Consider the following 11,656-nt stretch of genomic DNA (forward strand, 5'->3'; position numbering starts at 1 on the left):
TTTTTATCTTATTATTTCTATTAAAAAATAAATATAAAATGTTGACGTGACTTAATCGTGACCACACAAATAAGAATGAATGAGATGAATACGGTAACAGAATGACAGACAATCTGCCTCCTCCTTTCAACTCCACTCCCTCCCCTTGTTATTTTAAAACGGGAAATGGCTTAAACATGTGTCATTTTTCTATTTTTATACGCATCTCTTTAATTTTCTTCACTGTTTTTATTTGTTGATTCACATTAATAGCCAAGAATAAATAGGAGTGTGTGAGGTTATAAACAATGTGTAAAAATAGGTAACAAGAACGTGAAAATCATCTAAATTTAACTGTGGTGATTTTAGCTCAAATAAGAGTACTAACTTACACTATGTTTGGATAAGAAAAATAAACTTGGAATTTGGGTAAAAATCAGAATTTATAAATTGACATGCACCGATTCCCTTGCTTGATTCATAAACATATAAATTTAGAATTTCCACATGGAAAAAAACTTAGAATTTGAGACCTCCAATTTTCAAGTTTAAATTTCATATAAATATGTGTCATTTCTTAATTTCTATGATTGAAAGTTTAAAAATAACAAATTTCATATTCAATTCTAATGTTTTTTTTTTAGGTTTAACAAACAAGAAAATTCATAAATTCTAGAAAATAAAATTCCGTATTTTTAATTCCGTCATTTTAAAATTCCTTAGTAATCTTAATTTTTGTCATCCAAATATAATGTTATATTTCATTTAGTTTTATCACGAATTTGCTATTTTTATACCAAACTATAATAATAAAACTAAATGGATTAAATCACGAAAATTAAGTAATGAACATGTAGTTAAGTTGATTATATAAGGCATTTATCATATCCCAAATTTAATTTTCTCTTCCTTCAGTCCAATATAACTTATAAAAAGTCACAGAATTAAAAGTAGGAATATAATCAGACAAAATCTGTTTAAAAAAAAGTCAGACAAAAAATTAAATTTATGTTTATATTTTTTTAGAAAAAGAGGATATTTATAAAAAAAAAAGAACTTTTAACAAAAAATTTCGAATACTGCTCATTTTAATGAAAAAATACATTTTTATTTTAAAAAATTAATGTCATTTTCGTTAGAACTGTTTTCAAACCATTTCTTATTTATAAACCAAGATCCAATTACTTCCTTCCAACTAAACAGCGACGCGATTCCCTCGGACTCTGCAAACAAGAACAATCACCCTCCCATCCCTTCCTCCTACATCGTTGCTTAACCATCTCTCTCCTCTCTCTCTCTCTCTCTCTCTCTCTGCCGGTCCGAACCCCAGAAGAAGCCAAGCCACACTAGTCGCATCGCCATCTCCGACTTCACTCCGGTACGATCCATCTCTCCTTTCTTTATTTTCCCCGCGAAATTGTTCTGCTTATTATTATTATTAACCTATGATGATTGTGTATGTTTATATGTATTAGTTTTTGTTCGTTCTTGGTGATGAAAGTTCATGCTTTTCACCGCCTTTTTATTTGGACTTTTGTTAATTTTGCTTTTCATTATCTGGGAATTTTATTGGGTTAGTTGGGTCTTGTTCCTTCAGATTCAAAAAAAAAATGTTTCTTTTTATATTGGTTCCTCCACTTTCTCAGCTGCCAAACAGAGTGCTAGCCTTTTCCTCTGTGCAATTCCTTGAAAATATGTATTATTTTTATATTTTTATGATGATGATATTGTGGTTGCTGTAGATTCAGTTGGATTTACTCTGTTATCATGTCGAGGAAGATGCTAATTGATGGTGAGGTGAACCAACCTAATGAACAAGAGGCCCACTACGACTTCGACTTGTTTGTTATTGGGGCCGGAAGCGGTGGTGTCCGTGCCTCCAGATTTTCAGCTAATTTTGGAGCTAAGGTACATTCATGATGCACAACCCAAACAACATTTTCGTCGATTATGTTTTCCCTGTACTTTGCTTGCCTTTTTCTGATAGAGGAGCATATTATGGGTTCATTTCATTTGATTTCATAGGTTGGGATATGCGAGCTTCCATTTCATCCTGTCAGCTCAGAAGTAATTGGAGGAGTGGGTGGAACGTATGTTCATTAGCAAATTGAATGTTTTCTTTGGTGGTCTGCCACATTTCCGCTACTGTTAAAACTTATGAAATTTCAAGTTGCTTATACGGGTTTATGTTTGGACGTTTGGTTTTCAGATGTGTCATTCGTGGTTGTGTTCCCAAAAAGATTTTGGTGTATGGAGCGTCTTTTGGTGGTGAAATTGAGGTGAGAATATGACATATACATGACTATTTATAGTTGATGTTAAATAGTCTGGTGAATCCGTAACTCAAGCATCTAGGAGGATCTTAGAAGCTGATTTCTTGTGAATTAGCAAGAAGACAAAAACAAACAGAAACAATTTAGTTGACACTCGAACAAATTGATCTGCATAATCTATCGCAATGCGAGGTCTATAGCATCTGCAGTGTGTGTGCGTGTGTTCTTTTTCCTATGTATTTTGGTATTTCCAGTGGAAAACCTGTTTGTCATGCTTGCATTGATATTTATTTCTTCTTATTAATAAAGAATTAATAAAAGACATGGCCTAATGGATTTATTGGTTTTGTAATTGCAGGATGCCAGGAATTATGGCTGGGAAGTGAATGAGAAAGTTGATTTCAACTGGAAGAAACTTTTGCAGAAGAAGGTTGGTTAGGATAGAGTTTGAGTTGTAAATTCACCGTACCTAATGCCATGTGATTGAAATATCATTTTATCTGAAATATTTAGATGTGTGTTGCCTTGCAAAATTATTACTGATATGCCAATTGTGAACTTCTACTTGCTTGGCCTAATTGTTCTAAAACCCCACAGAAAAAGAAAAAAAAAGTGTTAAATATGTATTGGCTTTGGGTTTTATTTTACAATTCTTTACTTGGTGTCTGCAATCCGGAAACATTTTCCCCCAGTTCATTTAAAATACCTTTTATTATTCATTAACTGGTGATTACAACTTGAAATTAACATGTATTTGTCTTCTTTTATAGACGGATGAAATAGTTCGATTAAATGGAATATACAAGCGCCTATTGTCGAATTCTGGGGTTAAATTCTTTGAAGGAGAGGGCAAGATAGTTGGTCCTAATGATGTCGAGGTGACACAGTTGGATGGCACTAAATTGAGCTATTCTGCGAAACACATATTGATTGCAACTGGCAGCAGGGCTCAACGACCTGCTATTCCTGGTCAGGTAGATTTTCTGCACACTGGGATTCGAAATGATATGCTAAATGTTTAGTTGGTACTTTATTACACTTTTTTTTTGCACCAGGTGCTTTATGAAATTATGCAGTTATTTTTTTTTTAAAGGAAAATTTATTGATCATCAAAGTGATAGTTTGTCTTTGATTTCTTTATTCATTGCAAAGAAAACGTAACAATTGAAAGAAACTGAAGGAGAGTCCTTTATATTTGAAGTACAGCCAAACAAGCTTTTTGTCAATCCATTTAAGATTAACAGAGCTGGTGTTTATAGTATTCAACTGTCCTTCATTTACAACTCCACAGGCAGTATTGCCTGAGTTTGATTAAATGCTTAAGAATGGTTGGTGCAATTCTATTATGTGCCGCTTATGTAGTTACCATGTTTTCTTCTATTGTTCTAATTTATATTAATTGACATTTATAGGAATTGGGTATATCATCTGATGAAGCATTGAGTTTGGAGGAGTTACCTAAACGTGCTGTGGTGCTCGGGGGAGGGTTTGTCTTAGTCTCTTCCTTTGTGTTGTTTGTTTGATTTTATCAGCTTAGCAAGCTCATGATTTTTTCCATTATCCTCTCTTCATATTAGGTACATTGCTGTTGAGTTTGCTTCAATATGGCGTGGGATGGGTGCTTCTGTGGATCTATTCTTCAGAAAGGAACTTCCATTGAGGTTGTTATTTGGACGCTATTGCTCTTTCCATTTATGAACTGTTAGGCTCTTTGATCTTTATGGTTGAGTTAGTGGGATGGAAAATTTTTCTGTCTATTATTTAATATTTGTTAAGAGTGTCCCACACTAAGGTATTGATTGTGTGCTGAGTTGGATATTTAACAATTTGGGATTTTTTTTTTTACCGCAAGGTAGATATTTTTATTGTGCTCGAATTTTGAATAAATCAAGTGGGATGACTCTGAAATTAGGATATAGACAATGAACTGTACATTCTTTGTTAATGAGTTTTTTTGGACCATTAATCATCAATTTCCTAGTCGGTGCACCATTGTTACTACCAAAGAGTTTTATATCTTGCATGATTTACGGAACCTAATGCTCTTTTTTTTTCTTTTTTTTTTTTGAAAAGAAAATTTGGCTTGTTTCCTTATTATTCGTGCCTCTTACGGAGCTTCCTGATCGAAAGACATTTAAATTTAGTTTTTGATTATGCTCCACTGACCTTGCATTTGATAGCCAGAAGTTGTATCCTTTTCATGTATGAGAAGTCTATTGCATTCTCAATATATCTGGCAATTCTTTTGCAGAGGTTTTGATGATGAATTGAGGGCAGTGGTTGCACGGAATCTGGAAGGAAGGGGTATTGATCTACACCCGCAGACAAATTTGACAGAGGTATTCAGTCTCATAGGAAGTGTGGATTGAACCTTTTTTGCTAACCTTGCTTTTGTAGTTTATATGTTTTAACTTCTGTTTGATCTTTGCTTCTCATTGTAATGAATTATTTCTGTGAATTCAGCTAGTAAAAACAGAGGATGGCATAAAAGTTCGCACAGATCATGGGGAAGAGCTGATAGCAGATGTTGTACTGTTTGCCACTGGTAACTACATACTTGTTTGGTTGAATTTCTTATAGTGGACCTCGAAGTTAATGTTACTTGCTAATCTAAAAAAATTTAAACTATGCACAAAAATAAATGAAAAACCATGAGCTCATACTTATTACTGATGTTAGCAATAAAAGATTTCATATTTTAGCATAGGTTGGTGGATGATACATTTCTAATGTAGGTTAATGGAAACATTTTCCTCTTCAACTAATGTCAATAAGAAAACTTTTCCTCTCCAAGAATCCAACTCAAGTCAATATCACTTGTTAAAGTTTCTCTTCATTGAAATTGATTGACCCAATGGTCCCAATCCTAATATTGAAATGCACGAGTCTATGTCAGAGGTTAGATCATGGTTGCACAGAAATTACGATTTGTTCGAAACATTTATTTTCACTTGCATTTTAATTTATTTTTCAATTTTAATGTGAAAAATACACCAACATTGATGCACTTCGAATTTCACCTTATTGCATGTCCTGAGTTTAAATGATTATAATAATTCCGACTGTTGCACTATAACGTTTATCCAGACATTTTGGGAATTTAATGTGATTCATACGTATAATGGTCTGTTCACTTGTAGTATAAACTTGCGTTTTTTTCTCATAACTTGGAGCATTTTAGGGGTGAACATCATAATGATATCTTTGTAGTTATGGTTTTACCTTAGTTTCCTGCATAGAGATGATTTTATCTTGGTATAAATGACAGGTCGGTCTCCCAATACAAAGAGGTTGAATTTGGCAGCTGTAGGCGTGGAAGTTGATAAAACAGGAGCTATAAAGGTTTCTAGCTTCGTTTTTTGCATTTTGTGCTTATTATCATTTGATATTTTCATGTGTTTCAACTTTTGAAATGGATTTTTTTGTGCCTGAGTTTTTAGTATTTTCTAGACATTTGAAGTTATTGCGAATCCGGTGGTAGTATCTCCTGTTAATTTGTAGTTGCGAATGTGAGAGTTCAATATTTAGTTTGAGTCCCCCTGCCCTTTTACTGTTTGAGAAGGTAAATGGCTTTGCTTGCACATTTTCGGGTTTCAACTTTTGAAATGGATTTTTTTGTGCCTGAGTTTTTAGTATTTTCTAGACATTTGAAGTTATTGCGAATCCGGTGGTAGTATCTCCTGTTAATTTGTAGTTGCAAATGTGAGAGTTCAATATTTAGTTTGAGTCCCCCTGCCCTTTTACTGTTTGAGAAGGTAAATGGCTTTGCTTGCACATTTTCGGGTTCCCTAATTACTGTTTGGGTGTTCAGTAATATCTCAATTATCTGTCGTATTGTGGCCCCCTGCCTTTGTGGTCATTAATGCAACCATCAAAGGTCGACCCCGTAGCAGATTGACCAGTTCAACGCATACACTTGATATGCAGCTGGGGTTTGGAATCATAACTTCTATTTTCAGGTCCCATCCTGGTCAATTTTAGGTGTGTGCCCTGTAATTAAGTGATGAGACTGGTTTATTGACTTTGGTAAATATGTACGAAGTACAAGCTGGGGTTGCATATGTTATGCCACCAATGACCTATCATATAGAGCCCTTTCTTTTGGGTGGTCTCCGTTAAAGGATGGAGCCAGGGATATATATTTCCTATTTTGTGGAAAATATTGAAACCAAATAAAGCCTTTTCTTTTAGTTAAAAAACAATATAGGTTTACAAAGTTGACTTTTGTTATACTAATTCATCTTACCTTGTTTGTCCGTTTCTCTTTTCCTACAGTTATTTTTCGTTTGTCTGATCCTTTGTCCTAATTTGATATTCCATGCTGGCATGATAGATTGCACTTGATGTAACAGGAATAGTTAACTTTTTACTCTTCGAGCAATAATAACATATAGGTCTCTGCTGTCTTTTCTCTTCCAGGTGGATGAGTATTCACGTACCAATGTACCTAGCATCTGGGCTGTTGGCGATGTTACAAACCGAGTAAACCTTACCCCTGTGGCTCTAATGGAGGGAACATGCTTCGCAGTATGTATTTACTTTATCCACTTTCCTTTAACTTTATCAATTGTGTAATATTTTCCCCATAGATTCTGTGCTATCTCAACAAGCTGATGATTTGATGCTGTTATTCATTTACTTTATGTTCCGTACAGAAAACAGTTTTTGGTGGGGAACCTAGCAAACCAGATTACCGCGATATACCCTGTGCAGTGTTTTGGTAATAATTTTTTCTTTTAATAAATGGGCCTTCCTTTGTTTATTTAATAGGTGACTATTTTTTATAATGGGGCTGGTCCTGATAGATACGTTTCATACTTCTGTTTGGTGGTCTGCAGCATACCACCTCTTTCTGTTGTGGGCCTTACTGAAGAGCAGGCAATAGAACAAGCCAAGGGTGATATATTGGTTTTCACATCAACTTTCAACCCAATGAAGAACACTGTATCTGGGTACGTATGTCATTATGAGGTCTTGCTCTAAATTAAGTTCATGGTCTAACAATCATATGCTATCTTTGGATCATAGCATGTCTCCACATCTTTGGATCAATATGAGAGGTCACTTATCAGTTGCACAATTATATAGGAAAATTTCTGATTTCATTCATCGTCTGGTTATAAGCTATATTGTTAACCTTGAACCTCTAGTTACTCATTATGAGCAAAATTTGTAGTCTTCCCTCGGTGTTTTAAGCACGAACTCATAGTGTTCTCATAATTCTTATGTAGACGACAAGAAAAGACAATTATGAAGCTTATTGTTGACGCTGAGACGGATAAAGTTATTGGGGCATCCATGTGTGGGCCAGATGCAGCTGAGATTATGCAGGTATATATTCTGTTACTTGTACAACGTGTAAATATGAAATGATCTGTTCTGTTTTGTTAAATTTAACAGTTTTGAGATGAACCATGCTCTATGATTGCCCAAGATTTCCATGTTTTTACTACCTAAGTAATGGAATAATTTGACTACCAAGTCCTTGAGTGTGTGTGTGTGAGTGCGCGCGCGTGTGGTACTTGAGTATCATTTCTGGGATAGTAGGCTTCTTTGAGTTTGATCTGACAAAGTATTTTCATACCAAGGCTTCGACATGTTTAGGAGATGAGGATGAGTCCGGTAACAATCTTAAGATAAGAATAAAAATTCAAAGTTGTACAGCCTCTGGAAGAGCGTGTTTAAAATTGATTTTCAAGTAAGGTGTATGGTCATGTGGAGGAGATCTTAGTTTATGTCACAGGAAAGCTAAAACTAATTAGCTGATAGGAAGCTTTAACGTGTTGGTGAGGTTTTCTGTAACTCGAACTTATAGTGCTTCTAAACGCGGTCTATAGTACGTTTGATCTCCTTTTAATTTTACCATCTGTTTTGGGTGCTTAAACAGGGAATCGCTATTGCATTGAAGTGCGGAGCAACTAAGGCACAATTTGACAGTACGGTAAGTCGTGTATTTAGAGCTGGGGACGATTCAATTTCTGAGCTATACTTTTACTGAAAATGTTTTTTCTTTCATTCATTGTGCAGGTGGGAATTCACCCTTCCTCAGCAGAGGAGTTTGTGACAATGCGTTCAGCGACAAGGCGTATTGCTGCAGGTACCAAACCAAAGACAAATCTGTAGGATGCGAACAACAGACGGAAAGAATAGTATACAAGGTCTGGAGGAGACTGTTTTGCTCTTACCAGAGGAAACTTAGGTATATTTGGGAAATGGAAATCGGTTGAATTTTGTCAGAATAAAAGCTTCTTCGAACGCATATCTGATTAGGGCCGTATAGGTTTTCTGATGATTTATGAAGATACAAAACTGTTGTATTCATACACATACACTGGTTCGATCCAACATTTGATATCTATGATTTTGTTGCTGTGTTTTACATCCTCAGCTGCGTTAGTTGATATTCGATATTGTTTAATTGATTGCGCGTTTGATTCTGTTTCGCCTTTTCGACGAGGAATAGGATTCTGTACTTTGTAAGGGGTCTGTTATAAGGAAAACTAATGAACAGTACCGAAAGGGTTTCATTATAAGGAAAACTTGTTTTGTTAAAACGCGATTGATTCTGTTTCTCCTTTTCGACTAGCAATAGGATTCTGTACTTGTGAGGGGTTTTATTATAGCTTAAAACGACACGAAATATATGAACATAATCTGCACTCTTGTAGGACGATATGGGAGAATAAAGCACAGATTTTGTATGCAAAGGCAAAATACATTACCACTGAACAACCAAATACATGCACTATAGCATAAAACTGCACATGTATCTAATTACACAAGTATATATTTCTTGCCTAAGCTACTGGTGTCCCGTCACATACGTCGCAAATCGTATACCCGAGACCTTCACAATATGGACACTTTGCTCCCTCCTCCACCCAATCCAAGAACTGCTATCATTCAACCCAATAATTACAAGTTAATCTTGGATAATTCTGGGAAAGTAAGAGAGAAAAATAATAATTAACGTAAATCATCTCACCTGTTCTTCGATGTTTGGCTCGCCCGTTCCGTCACATTCTGCACAAGTAAGAACTGCTTCAGTTACTAAGAGCCATCTCAGTGTTCAACATTATATTTGGAAATCAAATCACAGAAAGATATAAACACGCATACGAACAAGGGTTGAATTTAGTGAGAAGGACAGAGGGGGAGTACCGGTACACAATAAGCGACCCTCCCCTCGGCAAGTAAGGCACCTTGTTGAGGCACCAGCCGTCTTGCTATCACTACCTTTTTTCTTGTTGGTGATAAGTCTAGAAGAATCTTCCCAGCGGTTCTCTCCTAGAAGAAAAACTCGATGGTGGGATACCTCTACTTCTGTACCGTCTTCTTCTTTCACTACTGTTTGCTGGACCTCTGTAATTTCTGTTGCAGAAGTAACTGCAGCTCCATTTGCATCTTCCTACGCAACAGAACCCACTCAACCATTACAAGAACCGCAATGTGTTTAAGCCAATGTTAGTATGATGTCAAGTTTATTTCTTTGTTAACTACTCGTCTCATGAAGTGGAACTACAAAACCTCGTGTCTGTGTAAGCAGAATAGAGTCAGATATTTAGGTCCGTTTCATTAAGTACTAGTGCTTCTTCGTTGGTACTCGAAGGCTCAATTCACTTCAAGTTGGAACTATAAGACGAGTTTTTGGTTCCTCATCGAGCAAACTATTATTTTTCATCCAAGTGAGGAATGCAGGTGATGATTTTCCAAACCAATTATGTTAGCTCTAAGCATGATTACAGAGTACGATATATTGGTACTGAAACTTAAACATTAGTTTCTTCCTTTTAGTAAAGACTTACGCGGTTTGTCCGGTAACTAATATATGAATGCTGCTAGCCTAGAACCTCATGGTTCCAACATACCTTTGGAGTAGTCACCCTTTTGTCATCTGCAACCTCAATTGTTGGATCCGCAAATAACAGTTCAAGAAGTTCTGCAGTCACTATTCCGTCTTGAGGAATGTCTAAGGAGGCCTGTCGAACAAGTTATTACAAGTTCAGTAACCTACATAACACCTTCCACTGCCATTATTTTGTTTAACCTTATGCAGTCGCGTACAACGAAATCTGAAACTTACTTGCCAAGTTTTGACAGCGCGTTCTGTTCCGGTTGAGAAGCTGGAAAACTCCATGTCTTCCTCACCCGAGTAAAAACCGAGTTTTAGCAATGCTTCCTGTCATCAACAATTCAAATCACTCCAATATCGGAACATTTCTGAATGCAGAATAAGAAAGACAAAACCCAATTGAAAAATGTTGATGCATTTTGGTTAAACAGAAGGAATCGTAGAATCCGAAAAATCAAAACTCGCCTTTCAAAAGCAGACCTGCATTGCTCGGACTTCTTCACCTTCCAGTCCCTTCCGCAAAGCACTTCTGCTCCTCGTCGTCGTCGTCGTCTTCTCCACCTGCTTCACTTCCGAAACCGCAATCACCTCCTTCTCCTGAATCTCCTGAATTTCCTGATGATCCAACTCCAGGGCTTTGGAACTCGACCCGGTCTCCGCTATCAGATTCTTCTCCTTTAGCATCTGCAGCAAACCGGCGACGCCGGCGATGGTGTCGGAGTCCGACACCACCGAAGCCCCTCCTCCCAGTCCTCCCTGGCGCTCCAGAGCCTGGATTTTAAGCTTGAGCTCCGCAATTTCACGGAGGAGCGCGTCGCGGTCGCGCGCCCAGCGCTGTTCCTCCCGGAGCCACCTCTGCTCCTCGCGGAGCCATCGCTGCTCTTCGCGGAGCCACCGGGACTCTTCGGTTTCGTCGTGGGAGGAATTTGAAGAGAAGCAGATGGTGTTGGGGGGTTTTAAGGATTTGAAGGAGAGGGAAAGTGGGGAGAGAGTGTAGTAGTGGTGGCGCCTGGGGAGGAGAGGAGGAGGAGGAGGAGGAGGAGGGTGAAGAAAGAGAACGAGAGAGGAAGCTGCAGACATCTGTGAGAAATCACAGGCGAAAATTGAAACGCAGAGGAAGAAGAAGAAGATATGAGTGAGTGAAGGAGTGAAAACAGTGATATGTATTTGAGTGGATATCAGTGGCTCACCCAACCGTCACCATTTGGGAACCGCCACTTCCAACCGTTGGAACGCATTTTTGTTCACCATGCTAAATCGATTATTATAAGAAAACTTTAATGAAAAAATTCCGATAAATTTTGAAATTTGTTTAATAAAAGCAGTATATGCCTACATACAAGGTATGTGAAATTTTTTACTTTGGTTGTTAAAATTGAAAGAGAGATGAAGAGAGTGAGAGAGAACATAGGAGTGAGGAAAGAGGGAGAGAGGTTGTTTTTTATTTTTTATAAACATGTAGGTGAGGTTAGGGGTGGGCAAACGGGTCCTGGACCCGCGGGTAGGGGCGGGTATTGGCGGTTCGGGGCGGGTACGGGGCGGGTCCGTATTC

The 11,656-nt window shown here is 37.2% G+C and overlaps 2 protein-coding genes across 6 annotated transcripts; one reads left to right on the top strand and one right to left on the bottom strand.

Annotated features, from left to right (window-relative positions):
• Positions 1–1,128: 1,128 nt before the first annotated feature.
• LOC103443500 (glutathione reductase, cytosolic) lies at positions 1,129–8,631 on the top strand. Of its 2 annotated transcripts, none has more exons than XM_008382371.4 (17): positions 1,129–1,357; positions 1,722–1,887; positions 2,005–2,069; positions 2,189–2,258; positions 2,611–2,682; positions 3,023–3,226; positions 3,665–3,738; positions 3,830–3,913; positions 4,504–4,591; positions 4,716–4,797; positions 5,521–5,594; positions 6,672–6,779; positions 6,908–6,972; positions 7,091–7,204; positions 7,484–7,583; positions 8,140–8,193; positions 8,280–8,631. In XM_008382371.4, exons 2-17 carry the CDS (start codon positions 1,747–1,749, stop codon positions 8,373–8,375), a joined length of 1,491 nt encoding a protein of 496 aa, XP_008380593.1. In that variant the 5' UTR covers positions 1,129–1,357; positions 1,722–1,746; the 3' UTR covers positions 8,376–8,631. The 2 variants fall into 2 exon arrangements, with proteins under 2 accessions (XP_008380593.1, XP_008380594.1); XM_008382372.4 differs by having other exon boundaries at positions 1,139–1,357; positions 1,728–1,887.
• Positions 8,632–8,946: 315 nt separating this feature from the next.
• On the bottom strand, positions 8,947–11,340 carry LOC103411584 (protein disulfide isomerase pTAC5, chloroplastic). 4 transcript variants are annotated; one of them, XM_008350214.4, is made up of 6 exons: positions 10,585–11,340; positions 10,336–10,431; positions 10,121–10,231; positions 9,414–9,660; positions 9,238–9,275; positions 8,947–9,145 (listed from the first exon to the last, which is right to left on the bottom strand). In XM_008350214.4, the coding sequence occupies exons 1-6, from the start codon at positions 11,182–11,184 to the stop codon at positions 9,050–9,052; spliced, it is 1,188 nt and encodes a 395-aa protein (XP_008348436.1). In that variant the 5' UTR covers positions 11,185–11,340; the 3' UTR covers positions 8,947–9,049. The 4 variants fall into 4 exon arrangements, with proteins under 4 accessions (XP_008348436.1, XP_008348432.1, XP_008348434.1 ...); XM_008350210.4 differs by having other exon boundaries at positions 8,947–9,148; positions 9,238–9,290; positions 10,585–11,262; XM_008350212.4 differs by having other exon boundaries at positions 8,947–9,148; positions 10,585–11,261.
• Positions 11,341–11,656: the final 316 nt, after the last annotated feature.

Source organism: Malus domestica, chromosome 04 (assembly GCF_042453785.1).
Source record: "Malus domestica chromosome 04, GDT2T_hap1".
Lineage (NCBI taxonomy): Eukaryota > Viridiplantae > Streptophyta > Magnoliopsida > Rosales > Rosaceae > Malus > Malus domestica.